Raw genomic sequence first — 17,325 nt, 5'->3', positions numbered from 1 at the left:
AAAAAAAAAAAAAAAAAGAGAAGTTAATTATAGATGTGCCTGCCCACCCTCCACTATGTACATACCAACGCTCACAGTAGAAAAGCACAGTAAAGTAAAGAAGCGAAATCATATAGATTTTGACTAGGATTTCGTTCTTACCTATACAGGGGTATGAGATTTCAGGTCCCTTGAAAGTTCCAAAGTTCCCCCGAATTAATTGCGTAGCCTGATAGATAAGGTAAGCCTTTGAATGGGGAGAATAAAATAAGGAAGAAAATAGAGATAGAAATAGAGACGAAAACTGAGAATAAAATCGAGAACAAGATGGAGAATAAAGTAGAAAAGAAAACAGAAAGAGTATACAGTACTGTTGACAGTGAAGACAAAAATGAAAAGAAGCAAATAACCGCATCCAGACTTATCATCCGTTTCCGGAGGGGACGTTGAATCGAAAAAAAAGAAGCTTACGAGCGCGTACAATCTTCCTTTCTTCCCAATCCGACACTTCCAAGGCCAACATCCAAGAACGTGGTCCCCCCCTCTTCGTCCTTCCTCCCTTTTTGCTTCTTCTCTCCTTCAACTCTTCACATTGGCCCTCATCCAACAACTCTTATAGGCGTCACGCCTTCTCTACCGGGTCACTCCCGCCTTCCCTCGATGGCTCCTCCTCCACGTTTGCGCATTCTGTCCGGTGAGCTTCACTTTTCACACATCTCAGAATGGACCGTCTAACCGTGTGTGCAGTTGGTGGCAATGCGATTTCTGCCTTTCTCTCATGGCGACTGCAGGCGACAACCTCCTGCGATGTGACTTTAGTCTGGAAATCAGGCTTTGACGCTGTATCACAATATGGTGTCTCATTCAAGTATGTGGCCTGGTCTTGACAGTTATCCAGATGGCTAATCTCTCTGCAGATCCAAAGCATTCGGCAACGAGCGATTTAAGCCCCGACATGGTGAGAATCATCCCCTGAGGCTTTCCAACACTTGCTAACCGGTTTCTAGTCGTCCGTGCCCCCGAAGAAGCATCCTCTCGCGAAAATGCCTACGACTATGTCATCCTCTGCGTGAAGGCCCTGCCCGATGTCTACGATCTGGCCTCGGTGATCGAATCCGTGGTTACTCCCCAACACACATGTATTCTTGTCAACACCACAAATACCCTCGGTATCGAGGCTCATCTCGAGCAACGGTACCCGACCAACGTCATCCTTTCTCTGGTTTCCAACGTCGAAATCTCCCAGACCGGCCCTAGCGAGTTCGAGCACCTGAGCTCGAGCGAGATCCATGTGGGCGCAACCAACAAACAAACCTCCATTCCCACCTCCATCCAGAATGACATGGCAGCGGCATTGGCGATGACTCTAAATTCCGGCCAGGTTGATTGCAAGGTCTCGGAGAATATTCGTCAGGAGCAATTCGAGCGAATGATTGGGTGAGTTCTTTCCGATTCGGCATCAAAATCTAGCTAACAAGTCGTAGCCCGATCGCGTTCCATCCTGCCAGCGTTCTGTTCGAAACCCCCAACCACACACAACTTCTCGAGAAAACGGGCGTCCGTCAAGTGGTAACAGGCATCATTGATGAGTTGATGGAGCTTGCCTCTGCCCAGGGCTGCTCATTCCCCAGTGATTTCCGGGAGAAGACGATCGAAAAGATGACTGCCACGGATGCTCCGACCACGATGTACCAGGATTTCCAGGCTCGCCGCCCGATGGAGATTGAGACTTTCCTCGGATCCCCGATCAAGCTGGCCCTCGAGTCCAACACTCGCGTGCCCCGGATTGAATCCCTGTACGCAATGATGCACCACGCCAATATTGTCAACCAAAGCAAGCCCCGGCAGGAATCCCCGCCTGCATCAGTGATGGGCCAGCCCCCTCCACGATTGTCTTCCGCCCCTCCACAGCAGCGTCCTATGATGAACGGGGGACCCATGAACGGCGGACCCCCACCTATGCGAGCCAGCCGCACACCCTCAGGCATGGTCATTCCCCCACAAAGACGTGGCCCGCCCCCAGGCATGATGCGTGGACCTCCCCCAGGTGGACCGATGGCACCCCACAACCGAATTCCGCGCGACCCATCATTGGAGGGGCTCGAAGAGTTCAGCCATTTGGTGGTATACGACGAGTCCGGCGAGGGTATCCCACACCAGAATGGCAATGGCGCTCTTGAGCCTGGCGCGGCACCAGTGTCGGATATAGCGTTACGGGAGCGGGAGTTGGCTCTTCGTCAACGAGAGCTGCAGATCCGGGAACAGGAGATGGGCCTGCGCCGGGGTCCTCCTGGTCCTGCACGCCGTGGACCGCCCTCCCGGGCCCCCACAGCATTTGACGAAGAAGACGAGGATTACTTCGACCCCATGGATACCATGGCCGTCCCTCACATCGACCCCGACAGTGTGGACATGATGAGTATGACTTCCCGCCGAGGCCGCAAGGGCCCCAGTCACAGTCAATTCCGCAAAAACCCCGAATTTTCCGTGTCCGCCCCTCCTAGCCGTCCCTCCTCATCAGCCTTCGGGCGCTACTTTGGCAGGAAGCGCGCGAGCGATCGCGTGATGCAAGAAATCCCGGGTCTCCACGATTCCCTCATGGACAACCCGATGATGAGCTACTCTTCCAACAGATATGGTGCCGTTGACCGAAACCAGATGAACATGGACTCGCGAGCCAACTCCCTCACGGCCAGCCACATGGGTGACTACCCACCGAGGCCCTTCCCGACGAGCCGGCGTAACAGCCAGTCTCCTGGAACTCCCCTCGGCGGACCCCCAGGGCCCCCCGGACCCCATGGTCCTCCTGGACCAGGCCCCCGGATGGGTCGGCCCCCAACCGCACATGACCACAGCTTTGGACCCCCTAATGGACCTCACGGTCAACCTTCCCCCCCTGGTAACATGCGAACGCCGGTGCCGCGGTATCCTCCTGGACATGGAAACGCGGTAGGGCCGCAGCAAGTTGAACAACACTATGGGGTGAGCAACACGTTTCCTGCCAAGGGCCCTCTTAAAAACAAAAGTCTGACCGGAAGTGCGAGCGCCAGCGCGGAGAGTGGTGATAGCGGAGCGAGTGCGAACCTCGACTCTGAGCCTTCATCTCATAGCAGTCAAGTCAGCCTGGGCCAGGGCGTCGCAGCACCTGTTCGCTGAACCCGACCCGATGATTGACTGAATTTTATTGACGTTTCATTCGGCCTGGACGAACCCTCCACCGAACATTGGTCTTGTTTGGACCGTTTTGCATCATGGCGTGTCAATCCAGCGGGGATATCATTCTTCGGTCCCGATGGGGGCACCGGTTAATACTGCTGTTTCGTTTCTTTACATATACATGAGGGACATAGGGGTCTTCATTGCGTTTATTTTCTGTTTCGGAGTGGATTGGGGTATGGGTGTGCGCGTTTTGTCTTTTTTCCGATTTCTCTCTGCATCGATACTCATCTTCGCGGCATTATCGATTTCTAATGAGGCTGCGCGAGCCAACTCGGGACAATTATCCTTCCTCTCTCACACTCTCTGTTCTATCTCCTTTTGTCTTTTCACAGCATGTCGATATAGCGTCGTCGGCAATCTCACCTGCCCATCTTCTCATCCCTCTGCATGACTGTACACTACTCGGGCCGGCGCATTCCTTTTCTCTGGACTCGTATACGCCTTTTTTTGCTTTGTCTGTTTTACCACCATTTGCTGGGCCCTTCCTTCCTTTGCTTTTTCCTTGCCTCTACTAGCCCTCTGATTTTGGCGCATTCCAAAAGAGCCGGAGGTTCGATTTATGTTGAGTTGCCTTCTGGGTCTGCGCTTTGCTGGGCATTAATGAGTGTGACTGTTCGGTCTGGACAGACTGTATCCTTCTGAATCGATAGACCTTCCGTTATATCATCTACATTAAGAATAGAACAGGGCGATTTGCTACTCTGTATGACTTCTCCAAGTATACGATAACGTATCGCCACGTGACGTAAACATTCCCTCTAAACAATCAACGAACAATCCCACTACTCAACACCAACACTAACACCACACCAAACCAACACCACCCCCAAAGATAAACAAAATGCCCATCCCCCCAATCCACCGCCGCCACGACTCAACAACAACAACCTACAACCCTCGCCCCTCAACAATGCCCCAAAACACATACAACCCACCCCAATCCCAGACCTTCACCCAAACAACCTCCCAACCCCAAATCCCCTCCTCAACCCCCTCAATGTCCGCAGCCAAAACCCGCCAATACGCCCACCTGCACGCCCAACTCGCCCAGTTAAACGCTAACCTCGCTGACACCGAGAACCTGCTTCGCATGACCGCCGTGCAGGCAGGTGATATGCGTTTCCTCGGTGGGTATATGGGTGCTTTGTTTATGGGGTCTGCTAAGGTTCTTGGTGAGGAGGGGGTTCGCGCGAATGCGGATTTGGATTCTAGGGATGGTGCAGTTAAGAAGGAGGAGGGGAGTGAGGAGGAGTGAATTTCGATTGGGATTGAGTTAGGAGAGTTTATTGAAATGGGGTTTTGGATTGGGATGGGTGCGTGGGTGGATGTTGATCGGAAGTTGGTGAGTTACTTGGTTGTGATTCTATTTCTATGGACATTGCTAACTTTGTTCACGTCTATAGCCCCAGCGGAGGTATTTACTTCCCCTCTCCACCTGGGCATCGAGTATCGGGCATCATCTAAATGACCCTCGCAATCACTCAACAACGAACTGTCCACCGAGGATAATCGCCGGTTCATCGATATTGTGGTGCTCGTAACTGTCGTCACGTCAGCCATGTTTAACCTCACAGTGCTGCTTCTGCAAAGGATATTCAATCTTACCTGAGCGTACCAATACCACCAGCCTCCAGAATCAGCGACGTCTCCGTCAAAGGCTTCCCAGTCCAGCGCATGGCAAATGCGCGCAGGATATGTCCATGCGCAACGACGAGCACATCACCCTTTGTATCATCGGGATTCTCAAAGCAGGGCCGCTGGTATTTCTCTCTGATCTCGGCGATCAGAGCATCAAGACGCCGGATGACATCTTCGGGGGACCTAGGGGGAGATTATTAGCATGAAGAATAACCAGAAATGCAACCAAGTACCCCAAGCACAACCATAAAACATGAACTACAAACAAGGGAAAAAAGAACCAAAGAACAAAGAAATAGAAAACTCACTCTCCACCAGGACACCCATCCGTCCAAATATTCCAAGGCCCCTCCCCCTTCTCAGCCCGAATCTCCTGAATCTGCTTACTAGTCAACCCCTCATAATCCCCGTAATCCCACTCGCGCACAGCATCCGTAATCTCAACGCGCGCTTCGGTCCGAATAGCCTCTTCCTCTTCAGGCTTGCGCTGCTCATTCCAGGGGAGCCGTTCGCGACAGCCGATCTCGAGGAGTTCGAGGGTTCGTTGTGCGCGGGTGCGGGGTGAGACGAAGCTGTACTTTATTAGTTTGGATTTATTAATAGAGGTACTATATCATATAGATATGATATGATAGTGTATTGGAATTGTCGGTTCAGGTGGGAGAGAGGAGCTTACACATGTGCTAGCTTCTTCGGGACGACTAGTCTGTCGTCGCCGACTAGGGCTTTGCCGGTTGCTCGGATACGTTTCTCGCCATTCGCTGTTAGCGGGAGATCTGTTTCTCCTGTGTGTCGGCCGTTTAGGGACCATTCTGTTTCGCCGTGGCGGATTATGAAGCAGCGAGGTGGCATTTTGTTCGGAGAAAATGTGAAGATGTGATTACGTAGACTGTGCAGTGAGAGTGAGAGTGAGAATGAGAGTGAGAGTGAGAATGAGAGTGAGGGAGTGAGATTGAGGTTGGAGGTTACTTTGCGTCATGGTGGGTCCGATCCGGCTCCACTTTGGATCTACAACTGCCCTGATTTAGTCGTGTCTATTCTATAGAAAGGGAGCTCTTCGAAAGCCATTGATTGTTAGTAAGATGTTGTATATGAAGAAGGAATGACCAATGGTGATCTATGGTGTTCATATCCAGTTTCGTGCATCTTGAAAATGCATCCCATATGCCGAGGAGCCAAATTGGGATTTGGGAAGGTGATGCGGAATTTACAAAGCCCTGAATGTGAGATGGATTGACTGGGTACTACCTACCCTTTTGAATATATAGATTGTGGAGTACCTTGTGTGTTGATTCGTTGAATCCAATTTTAGTGTGCACTTCAAAATCAAGCTTTCATCGCTCCGTGTCTGGCAAGGCGATTTCAACGCGGGCCATAACCTCGTCAAAAGCGCCGAAACGCCGTAGCACCCGAATAACATAGCCTCCGCTCAAAGACTAGGGATGTCATGTTCATAGAGATCCTCCCAAAAATAATTATCATGTTGCCTGAGCTTACGATGGACACCTCCAGCAGTCTTCCAGCCAAAAAAGCCAGCCATTTCCCAGTCAATGAGTCCCACTATTTTGTTATCATGGACTATCAAGTTAGAATCAGTAAGGTTGTTATGCATGAAGCTCATGTCTGGATCGGTATTGGCGTCCGAGAAGAGGACATCGCATTCTAGAGTTTGGACACGGCCTTTGTTGGGTATATTAGGATCAGGCACGACGTAAGAGCGAGTTTGAGATCTATCAGTAGGCTTAGAGGGCCCGGAAGACTTGAAGGAGGACATCGGCATAGCTTTTTGGACATGGATTTCTTGAGTAATCTTCAATCTGTCTTACATAAAGTATACTTTGCAAACATCTTTCATTGCTAGTCTGTCATTTGTATAGCAACGCAGCAGTCTGCAAGCAAATTCGAAATTAACCGTCCATCTCTTGTTATATTGCCAGGACGCCTCAAGAAGCGGGATTCAGATGCATTTTCCTCATAGCTTTGAGTGCATCCGCACGAAGATCATCGACTAAAAGCACCAACCCATCGAAGCGGTTATCTTCAGTTCCAATGACTTCATCTCGTGTGAGCGTGATTCGCCGTTTTTCGGGATGTCGCGGCGGAAGTGGGAAGATGGGCTGTGTAATAGTTAGTGACAAAATAAATAGTTTATGGGTGAATGGCTCGACTATACCTCGGTCTGGACGTTTTTTGTCCAACGTCGATAGACTCGAAGTTGTCCTGCCACTGTGTTTGCTGAAACATTCCACCATTCGATCAAAATAAGAACCTGGAGAGTTTTGGCTGCATTCTGAAGCCATAAGCTGGCTGAATCGGAGGATCGGGGGATCGACCATCTAGATTCCACAATGACTCGTGGAAGTGATCCAATCGGACAGGCCATTCCTATGTCGATATCTTTGACCGCATATGAATAGGGCCTTTCGAAACCCGTAGTTGCTGTATAAAAATGTTACCTTAGACTCTGAGTAGGATCAGTTTATCGCGAATCACATACTGATACCGTCAAATATGTCGAGCATTTTCTCCTCGTCCTTTGTGATAAGTCCCTCTTCACACCACTCAAATAGACTCCTCATAAACCACCCTCGGTGACATTTATGGAGAAGTGTATGAATGATATTTATGCGTAGTTCCTCTGTAATGGGATTATAAGACAGACTTTAGGAGAGAAAGATGACAGGTTAGCCAAAGTAGTGACCTGTGAGAGCATGATGTATGAGCTACCGTGCATCGCGCTGGGCCAACATTTTGTCGTTGCCGAGTTGACAGGAAACCCAAAATCCAGTTTCAGGCTTAATCTTCTTCCAAACGAGTTCTTTGGGAATTTGGGCCGTTTCGACAGCGGTGGTGGCCTGCACGATCAACTGATCGTCGGAAAGTATTTGTTGAGGGTCAGACATAACGAACAGACGGGTCGATTCACACGAAAGCATTGCGGTGGTGATAAAAATGTATCATATCTGAAGAATTAAAACAGAGGTGAGGTGGGGTGAGATGGAATTTATGAGATGGAACTGAAAAGCTTGATCGAGAACAGCGAAGTACCAAGGTGTTCATTCAGCTTTTCTTTTCGAAGACTGGTCGGCTCATAGTTAAGTCATCTTGAGAGATAAACGTCTGAATTTTGCTAACTAAAAAGCTTATTCACCAGCTTATCTACCTTTCCATGGGGAGGAGGCATATATAGAGCTTCGTAGTTATCGATCTCTTCCTTCAGCCCACCAAGGCTCAAATCTGCGGTTCCCGGCCAAATATATTTGGTCTTAAAGATTAGCTTCCAGCCAATAAATGCAACAATAAAGAAACCGATCATGCCATAGTCCAAAAAGAACCACATCACATCCCATCCATCCTTCATGAACAGATCATAACCCCCTGCCAGAACCATGAAGCTCGTACCGCCTATAGCCAGGTATGAAGTATAAGGCTGAAATCGGCCCTTGTAAGGAAGAGTGTCTCGTGAAATTCCTTGCTTTGCTAGTGCAGAGTAGAAATGTCGATATGTTAGGGCTGTGAACCCATAGTTTATCAATTGGCAGCATGTAACAAGATCCACAAGATAAGTCATGACCTCGGCAGAGGAGCTGTTGACCTGGAGAAAAGCGAGTAGACAGAATGAGAGAGAAAATAGAAGTGCCCAGAGTGGCACGCCGCTCTTAGTGCACCATGAAAAGAACCGAGGCGCATGTCCTTCGAGTGACATTCCGTGTAGGGTGCGAGTCGCTGCAAATAAAAGGCCGTTACCAGCACTGAATATGGACGTCATGATAAGGGCATTCACGAGATGTGGAAGGCCATGAATTTTAAGCCGTTCCATAGCAATAACATATGGCCTAAATGGGTATTAGCCAATCAATTATATATGATGGGAAAAGAAAATCTCACGATGCTGCACCCGTGCCAGATCCAGAAATGTCCCCTCCTAAGATAGAAAGGAGAGTCGAGTCATTATAGGGGATGACGATACCCATGCAAAGAGCAGAGCCCACGAAGAATACTAGAATGCGCCAGACAAAAGATCGATAAGCGGGAGGTAGAATCTTTCGAGGATTCTCTGCCTCGGCAGCAACCATAGATATGTACTCTGGTCCGCAGATCCTTGGGCTGTCAATAATGATTCCCTGATCGAAGGACTAGAGACTCACGAGAAAGTAGCCTGATATACACAAGAAAGAACGCCAAGGAATCGTCCTGTTCTCCCGGGGACAAGATGGTCAACGAATGCTCCAGGATTGTCCCAATATCGAAATCCGTATCGATCGTGCAACGGGTTGCCCCCTAGCATAGTAATGAAGGTGAAACAGAATAACCCAATCATCAAGACAACTTTGAAGATTGATAGGTAGAACTCGGAAATTCCAAAGTACTGCACACTAATCGCGTTAAGCAAGGCATAGAGAACGATCATCGCGACGATGATAGCCTCGACAGGGACCTTGTCTGTCCAAAATGTAATCATGATGTTCATAGCCACCATCTCGAAAGGCACAAGAAATGCCATATTGAGAAAGAAGTTCCAGGCCATAGCAAAGCCTAGCGCACCGTCAACCCACTCGCTTCCAAAGCGAATGAAGGGTGATGGCACAGGGAGGTAAGTCACCATCTCGGCGAAGCACTCGTTAACTGCCCACATAACCATTCCCCATAGAATGAAGGCAATGAAGAGACCAGCAGGTCCTCCTTTTGGTAAGGCCGAGCCCATCTGAACATATAAAGCTGGTGGTCCAGTTAGATTTGTTCCTTGAAGACAACGGTCGACTCACAAGTTCCAATTGCTCCACCAATTGCAAACAGCTGCACTTCTTTCCCGCGTAATTTGCGATGCAAGGCTTGTGAACCTGCAGTTTTGCTTGAGACAGTTCCAATGGTCGCATCATCCGTAGCATCGGGAGTAGGTTCACTGCTAGTGAACGAAGATGATGGCCCCTTCTCAGTGTACTTAGAGGTAGGCATCTTCTCCTAGTTTAGTCTCAAGCTGAAAAAGAAGGCAAATCAAAGTTAACGATATCAGTGTAGCTTAGGTGACTTTAATGAAACGGTAGAGAGTTTTGTTGACACATTCCGACGTGCTTGTGGTATGTCTTTGGGTAGCGTTGGCATCTTGTCTGTTTTAAAGAATGTTTACCGGTGAGATATGAAAGCCTAGAATGGTTACGACCGGGGTATCAAAACGATCTACGCTATCAAAATCGCTAGTATTGGCGTCAAAGCGCTTTATTCAGACCTGTTCATTGGATGATCATGGAAAACCAACTGAGACTTGGTCGTCCATACAAATTAAAGAGAATTATCGCACTATCGGAACTTCCGACAGCCTTTTTCCACTAACTTGCCCTTATCTGCTGAACAAAAGGCAGATTGCGGCTCGCCCGACAGATCATCTTTCTTTCTACCTCGACCATATTGCGTGAAGCGACGGGGTGCACATTTGGTGAATAGCCCTAGCATTCACTACTGCAGAGGCTTTGCTTGTTTTATCCACAATCTATATTAATTATCATCGCCTAATATGTTTGTACAATGCAGTTGCTATTTCTTGAAATTGCCATTGCACAAGTAATCCTCGTACTGATAGTGAGGCTGAAATTCGGTAAACAAAGTCTCCTGCATCTTCTATCAGTAGTGTATTAAAAACTTGGGATTGGAAATAAACTCACAGGAGTGCTCGCCATCTTGAAGTTGTAGGCAGCTTCTTCGTCACTCACGATATTCTTCTCCAACTCCACTCGATCGGTCAACAACTGGATCTTGCAACTCCTTTCCATCAGACAGAAAAGAAAAGCTGCTTCATCCACCGTCTCTCCTACCGTAAGGAGCCCATGATTCATCAAAATGGCAGCTTTGCCATCTCCCAGGCTCTCAGCGATTCTCTCTCCCTCAGACGACTCGTTTGCGATGCCTCCATAATCCGAGTACACTGAGTGAGCCTTATAAAAGTAGCATACATCCTGATTTATCATATCAAGCGGCTTTGCAAACGCAGACCAAGCTCTGCCATGGACAGAATGGGTATGGCATATAGCATGCACGTCTTTACGCGAACGATGCACTGCACTATGGATTTGGAAGCCAGCAGCGTTGATAGAACCAGCCATGTTTCCGTCCACAACATCGCCATCCAAGTTCACACAGATCATGTCGCTGGCCTTCAACATTCCAAAGTGGACGCCCAGTGGGTTGATCCAGAATCGATCCTCGAACTCGGGGTCGCGTACGCTGATGTGCCCTGATATGCCTTCCGCATAGCCCTCGCGTGCAAAGACTCGGAATGCGCCCGCCATGTGTTCAAGCTGCCACTGTCGCTTTTTGGCGCTGGAAGCGAATTTTGGAATTCCGGGGAGTGCTTTGCCTCTGTGGGCCATAGCCGCCATGGCGTCGACAGGTTTGGTGCTAAGTTGAATACCAGGAAGAACATCTGGTTGAGTTGCAGAGGGTGCCATTTTTGCTGGGCCGTAGATATCCAGGAGAGACTGGTAAGACGGACAGGGTTTGATATTGAAGTGTGCTAACTTCTCGACTGAACTCCGTGCAAATCAGCATCTTTCCCCAAGCTTTAAATCCTACCAAAACAACACAGCTCCTACTCGACCTCCATGAGGCCTCCAACCCTCTGAAGTCGGCTGGTCCGATCACACAAATGTGCTTGCCAAGAGATAAATGTTCTAGGGCTGCGGGGTTGCCGACGTGAAGTTGGAGAAAAGATAAGACGTGCGGAATATGTCACGACATTCAACTTCCCTCTCACAACGAACAGAGTTGAGATGACTGGAAGTGTTGCCTACGGAGGTTGGTAGAAAGAGATGTCTCAACAACTGTTCGCGAATACTAATCATTACAGCCTTTGAGGCTCTGTCAGAGAACACAGGATACGTTGCGGTGCTAATTTTGTCTGCTTATATCTTCTATCAGCTCATCTACCAGCCACTACTGGCAACTCCTCTACGAAAGATCCCAGGTCCAAAGATTTTCGCCGCATCTAAATGGCGACTGGCGTTTGCCGACTACCATGGAGTCAGAACTCAATGCGTACACTCCTTACACCGGGAATATGGCACAGCAGTGCGCATCGGCCCAAACGAGGTGTCATTCTCCTCCCTTTCCGCTCTAAGAACGATCTACGGTGCAGGATCGGGCTTTGAGAGAACAGAGTTCTACAGAATGTTTGACGTCTATGGACGACAGAATCTTTTCACCTTTGCTGGCACTAAACAACATGCTGAGAGGAAGAAGCTACTTGCCCATGCTTATTCCAAAAGTGTGGTACTGTCGCCCAACGCGATTGCAAAGCCCTTGATAGAGAAAAATGTGAAGAGCTACCTGGACCTGTTGGAAAGGGAGAAAGAGGTGGCCGAGGAGATATTCCAGAGCCTTCATTGGTTTAGTCTTGACAGCATTACCGGCTTCCTTTACGGAGACCAACACGGAGGAACACATGCACTCAGAGGGAATGACACGGACAGGAGAATGCTGAGCGATATTATCGACCCTAGTCGGCGAAAGCTAAGCTGGTATGCGGTACACTTGAAGCAATACACGAAGTGGCTTTATACACGGACCGGAACCATGGAGAAAGTTGTCACAAAGCTGGGGCTACTGCCTATGCAGAAACCTGCAACCTATACGGGTATTCGAGCACATGCCCTCCAATCATGGACCGGGTTTGAGACTGCTGCAACGGAAAAGGATCCGGAGCAGGACTTGACCATTGCTGATAAGTTGTGGCGCCACAGCAAGTCTGGCAAAGGTACTTGTCTCGATGGTCTCGATATGGCCTCCGAATTGGCCGACCATCTACTAGCCGGCATCGATACGACAAGTGATACCCTGATGTTCGCGATATGGGCTCTTTCTCGACCAGAGAATAAGATCTATCAAGAGAGATTAATCCAAGAGGTCGGTACTATTCTCGACACAGATTGCAACGAGGATGGAAATCCACTCGCTGAAGTCGCAGACCGATTGCCTTACCTTGATGCTGTTCTCAAGGAGACACTTCGGCTATATGCCCCTCTACCAGCATCAGAGCCACGATCGATGCCGGTTGACACAATAATCGACGGTTATCTTATTCCAGCCGGAACTGTTGTGAGCATGTCACCGTACACACTTCATCGCAATCCTGATGTATTCCCGGAGCCTTTGAGATTCAACCCTGAGCGGTGGCTCGGCCTATGTGGGGATCTTACAGAGATGAAAAAGTGGCTTTGGGCGTTCTCTAGTGGAGGCCGCATGTGTATTGGCTTGCAGTAAGTTTGACTCGGTGAAGAAGCCAAAAGTGAAGATCCTTTGACCAATTATTCTAGTCTTGCCATGGCGGAGATGACAACATTGCTTGCTGCCATCTACAGAAAATACACTACTAGTGGGTATGAGAAGCAGCAAGGCGTGAGTCCTGGGATTACAAGCCGATTTGAAGTCTTCTATGATGAGACCTTCTCCACATTTGAGGTAAGAAGTCGCTGACACCCTCAATATAGATATTGAATACTTACAGTACTTTGCGTCAGGAACATGAATGTTGGATTGGGTTTAAAAAACGTAATTTCTGAATCAACAATTTTATTGCTCCGGGAAAAATGAAAAATGACATCTCTCCAATCTGATTCAAAAGATCATTTCCAACATGATTGTTCTTGTTTAAAAGATTTCCAGTAGTTAATTGATACACGGTCACGTGGGGCGGTTTGAATCCGCGACGTCGTTAAATCCGAATGTTTTGTGTCAGCCACTGAAAGACTTCATTGTGCAGACATTGATCGAGCAACTCAAAACTTCCTGTATGTTATTGCTAGAGATTGCAGACTCAAATCAACAGCCCACTTATCGTCTCCTCAAACATCAGCATCCAATCTGAATCCAAATTCCACTTCGGCTTCACCTTTGTCAATGGCGGAGAACTATTCGTATATCTCAACAAGAGAGATTTCTGTCGATGTCTTCTGTTCCCGGATCTAGACTGCCGAGTTGGGCTCAAACTCTCAGCTCAGGCAATCAGGATGGCGTCTCGCAAGATCCAATCGAAACAACCTACCATCGACTGAAGCTCAAATATGCAGAATCATTACACCAAAACTGGATTGAGAAACTCGAACAACCCAAACAGATCTTGGAACAGCTATATCTGGCTGCCTACCTGATTGAACTCTGGCGAGGCATGTACGGCGCCGTTCCAGCAACAGACCAATTACAACCTCAACCATACAGCAATGTGCTATTTCCGGGGTTTGTGAGTCTAGCCTGTGGGAGTGGTATCCTCGTGTATGTGCTTTATATGGAAGGGTACAAGGGATCAGGCTTTGATGCCCGCCGTCGCAAAACCTGGGAGACATATCCCGTCGAGGTACAGTACTGCCTCGAGGAAAGAATATGCATTCCCCAGCCTTTTATAGATGCCACAGGCCTGCCAGATATCGAAGCGGAAATACACACGGGCGACTTTCCCGCCGATGTGTTCATCATATCTGATCATTCGGACGAGTTGACTGTTTGGACTCCACTTATGGCTGCCCTTGCTAGTCCGTCGTCTCCTTTGCCTTTTTTCATTATACCGTGTTGCTCTTGTTCTCTTTCTGGCACTCGCTACCGCTATCCTCCGAAGAAAAGCATGTCAGAAAAAAAGAGCGTCAATTTCGATACGAGTACAAATGCCGAAAAGTATGTGGAGCAGAATCCTCAACCTTCTTCTGGCGATTTACGATCTCTTCGAGCCACCAAAGACGAGCAGAAAACTGAACGTGGATTCGGCAATTCTATGATTGGGTCTCTTATAGCTAAAACAAGAGATATTGCTGAGGAAGCTAAGTTCGAGGTCGAGGAGACATATTTACAGACCCCAGGTGCTTTTTCCAGGGCTTTGATAGGAAGAAGAAAGCAGCAGGCAGAAGAGTCGGCCAAAACAAGCCCTGGCCAGAGCTCCCAGTCGGCGCTAGTGGATAAGGTCACCAAAATTATTGAGCGTGAATGCGCTAAAGATGGAGGAGTTCAGGCTGCTGCCAAGCTCTGGATTGAGCAGGCGAAGAGCCTTCATCGGCAACAAGGAGATTGATAAATAAGTAGATATCAATTGGTATTTCGTCAGGTATGCTCTAAATCTATTCACAGCGAACATGTAACATGAATCATGGAGGGGGGATATAGAGGAAAGACTGTGTAATGTACAAAAATAATACAATGCTCTTCAACTCCGTTGCTGTTAGTTGGAGATCCAAATCCAAATGCCAAAAGATGAAGGAAGCCAGATGACCGGTCGGCCATTGGATATGTCGATAGTAATTTGATCACGCGCCTGACTAGTTGACTGGGTCAGGCTTCACATTAGCTTCGCGGCGAGCAGCAGTTTCCTTTTCAGTGCCCTTGCCACCTTCTGAGCGAGACGTATTTTGAGAAGGAGAAGCTGGAGCTGGAGATTGTGCAGCAGCAGTGCCAGGGCCATTGGGAACTCCAAATTTGGTGTTCCTAGATGCAGCCTGAGCTGCTGCATTCTCTCTGAGACGCTTCATGCGTTCGGATCTGCCTTCACCTGGGAGACTGCCCCAGATAGGTTCGATCGAATCAGCGCGCCAGTTGTTGCGGTTACCGCCGAGTGCACTGCGCTTCGGAGATAGCGGAGCGAGAGAAGTGCCTCCCACGCCGGATTCACCCCACATGCGGACGCGCTGGAGCTTGCGAAGTTTGGCAAGTCCGTAGACGCATACAAAGCCTGTAAGAGCGAAGCATATGGCTGAGACACCACCGAAACCGAAATCGGATTCTTCGATGAAGTTCTTCAAGTTCATTCCGTAGAGAGCGGAGAATAATGTTCCTGTTGCGAGGCCGAGTGTTCCAATGCTGAACTTAAGGTCCATGAGCATGAGCGAGTTGCGGTTGGCATCGAGAATGGCCTTGACTCTGTTTCATGTTAGAGGTGCCTGGTATTTTGAAAACAAGGGTGAACGTACACTTCTTCTGTGTTGCGGATATTCGTCACAAGGTTACCACTGGCCTGAACGATTTCATCGCACACCTTGTGGTATGACTCCAGGAGCATTTCAACTTCTTGGTGATCATCCTCTTCTCGCTCTATGCCCTTCGCTCTCTCGGACAAATACATAGCTGCCAAATCATCGTCTGCTTCTAGTAGATCATCGATAGCATCTCGTACCAATCGAGCTTTCTGTTCGAATGTACCCAGCTTCTTAGAGTAGATCAAAAGGTGCCGAAGCTTATCACGATCGATATCTTCCTCCAGCGCGCGTAGAACACGCACGACCGGATCTCTCACTCCGTTAAATTCCTCCTCAAGGCCACTTGTAACACTGATGAGAACGGCTTCCAGCGCGCGGAACTCGTATGGCAGTGACTGGCTGGGCTGAGTGGCAAGCTGTGATTGCTTTTGGCGTAGCTTTCCTTCTAGATCGTAGATGAACAGCGATTGCATGTAGGAGTCTGTTGATCCGTACGCGTCGAACACAAGCACTCGATCCGCTTTGATGAGCACTCGCAGGTGAAGGAGGTTGATTAGAATGGCACTCGGCCGTACCAGAATATGAGGGAGAGTTGATGAATCGATCTTGCGCAGGTCCCGAGGAAGCAGTCCGTACTATATCACACGATTCATTGGTTAGCAAAGGTCCATGTCTAGTGATGCGAGGTTAAATATTAACCTTTGCAATCAGCTCCAGCTTCCGAAACTCCCCATTTACAAGCGTGACGTCTCCATTGATATCAAACTCCGTGCATCGAATTCGCAGCTCGTTTGAAGCCTTCGCTGAAAGGCTTCGGCCAATGTTGAATAAACCCTCCGTGCCTTCGTCAATAAGCCCAGGACCAGCAGGCCTTTGGTTCTGGTATTCCGACGCCTTATTCCGCTTCAAATCGAACAGCCGTCGGAGAAATGGGCGACTTTTGGTGGACGCGAGACGCGAGAATGTTACCTGTGTCGGCATTGGTGACGGCAAGAGCATTGGTCTGGTCGCGCTGGATCTTCCGTTCGTGGCGCCATCATTTCTTGCAGGGTATGGAGTCGTGGGACGTGCCCAGCTCGAAAGTTTGGAGGTTCGTTCAGTCGAGAAGGCCTTGTCACGGCCGAGACGTTTCGGGCGAGCGCATGCTGGGGCAGCAGAAAACCCAGACTGTGTATGTAGAAAGCGCAGTAACGACGCTGAAGGAGCAGACAGCTTTGGAGACAGCATGTCTGAATGTCGAGCTGTTAATTCTCGCGATGAGATCAGATGCGCTTTTTTCCCGCGCTCGGGACAAGGTTGATCCGGGCACCAGAACTATGAAACTTCAAAACAATCTTGTTTTTGTCTCCTTAGTTGTACAGGTATTCTGCTGTAACAATCAGGCCCTCAGTAAAGAGCAGAGCTATCTCGGTGATTAACGCTACTGACATCTACGATTCCCTACTCAAATACTGAACCAAACTGTTCGCACTACCATTGAAAGCTATATACAAAGTGCATTGTCTTGCCTCCCTCTGAAGCGCTCTTTAAAGCCAAACTTTTG

At 48.8% G+C, this 17,325-nt stretch overlaps 8 protein-coding genes across 8 annotated transcripts; 3 read left to right on the top strand and 5 right to left on the bottom strand.

Moving 5' to 3' along the window:
- Window positions 1–639: 639 nt before the first annotated feature.
- On the top strand, window positions 640–3,135 carry PENARI_c027G02854 (ketopantoate reductase family protein; the record flags this gene model as incomplete). The annotated part of the gene is made up of 5 exons (XM_022636054.1): window positions 640–673; window positions 727–847; window positions 897–937; window positions 987–1,416; window positions 1,464–3,135. The coding sequence occupies 5 exons, from the start codon at window positions 640–642 to the stop codon at window positions 3,133–3,135; spliced, it is 2,298 nt and encodes a 765-aa protein (XP_022484035.1).
- Window positions 3,136–4,039: 904 nt separating this feature from the next.
- Window positions 4,040–4,453, top strand: PENARI_c027G05582 (DASH complex subunit HSK3 family protein; the record flags this gene model as incomplete). Its single annotated transcript, XM_022636076.1, has 1 exon — window positions 4,040–4,453. The coding sequence occupies one exon, from the start codon at window positions 4,040–4,042 to the stop codon at window positions 4,451–4,453; it is 414 nt and encodes a 137-aa protein (XP_022484031.1).
- A 222-nt stretch (window positions 4,454–4,675) lies between these two features.
- PENARI_c027G04654 (histidine phosphatase family protein) lies at window positions 4,676–5,688 on the bottom strand (the record flags this gene model as incomplete). Its single annotated transcript, XM_022636070.1, has 4 exons — window positions 4,676–4,739; window positions 4,804–5,019; window positions 5,145–5,408; window positions 5,513–5,688. 4 exons carry the CDS (start codon window positions 5,686–5,688, stop codon window positions 4,676–4,678), a joined length of 720 nt encoding a protein of 239 aa, XP_022484056.1.
- Window positions 5,689–6,170: 482 nt separating this feature from the next.
- Window positions 6,171–7,739, bottom strand: PENARI_c027G07075 (uncharacterized protein; the record flags this gene model as incomplete). The annotated part of the gene is made up of 6 exons (XM_022636091.1): window positions 6,171–6,272; window positions 6,341–6,653; window positions 6,859–6,953; window positions 7,010–7,275; window positions 7,334–7,497; window positions 7,564–7,739. 6 exons carry the CDS (start codon window positions 7,737–7,739, stop codon window positions 6,171–6,173), a joined length of 1,116 nt encoding a protein of 371 aa, XP_022484083.1.
- Window positions 7,740–7,966: 227 nt separating this feature from the next.
- On the bottom strand, window positions 7,967–9,792 carry PENARI_c027G01343 (uncharacterized protein; the record flags this gene model as incomplete). Its single annotated transcript, XM_022636036.1, has 4 exons — window positions 7,967–8,672; window positions 8,725–8,937; window positions 8,985–9,555; window positions 9,603–9,792. 4 exons carry the CDS (start codon window positions 9,790–9,792, stop codon window positions 7,967–7,969), a joined length of 1,680 nt encoding a protein of 559 aa, XP_022484064.1.
- Window positions 9,793–10,368: 576 nt separating this feature from the next.
- Window positions 10,369–11,279, bottom strand: PENARI_c027G06486 (uncharacterized protein; the record flags this gene model as incomplete). The annotated part of the gene is made up of 2 exons (XM_022636086.1): window positions 10,369–10,443; window positions 10,497–11,279. The coding sequence occupies 2 exons, from the start codon at window positions 11,277–11,279 to the stop codon at window positions 10,369–10,371; spliced, it is 858 nt and encodes a 285-aa protein (XP_022484027.1).
- A 321-nt stretch (window positions 11,280–11,600) lies between these two features.
- trm44 (tRNA (uracil) methyltransferase) lies at window positions 11,601–14,884 on the top strand (the record flags this gene model as incomplete). Its single annotated transcript, XM_022636140.1, has 5 exons — window positions 11,601–11,625; window positions 11,678–13,085; window positions 13,143–13,287; window positions 13,641–13,742; window positions 13,835–14,884. The coding sequence occupies 5 exons, from the start codon at window positions 11,601–11,603 to the stop codon at window positions 14,882–14,884; spliced, it is 2,730 nt and encodes a 909-aa protein (XP_022484010.1).
- A 244-nt stretch (window positions 14,885–15,128) lies between these two features.
- PENARI_c027G01084 (CorA family magnesium transporter) lies at window positions 15,129–17,009 on the bottom strand (the record flags this gene model as incomplete). The annotated part of the gene is made up of 3 exons (XM_022636033.1): window positions 15,129–15,726; window positions 15,777–16,417; window positions 16,482–17,009. 3 exons carry the CDS (start codon window positions 17,007–17,009, stop codon window positions 15,129–15,131), a joined length of 1,767 nt encoding a protein of 588 aa, XP_022484080.1.
- Between the last annotated feature and the right edge of the window lie 316 nt (window positions 17,010–17,325).

Source organism: Penicillium arizonense, assembly GCF_001773325.1.
Source record: "Penicillium arizonense strain CBS 141311 chromosome Unknown PENARI_contig027, whole genome shotgun sequence".
Lineage (NCBI taxonomy): Eukaryota > Fungi > Ascomycota > Eurotiomycetes > Eurotiales > Aspergillaceae > Penicillium > Penicillium arizonense.
This window is presented reverse-complemented; position numbering and strand designations above follow the sequence as displayed.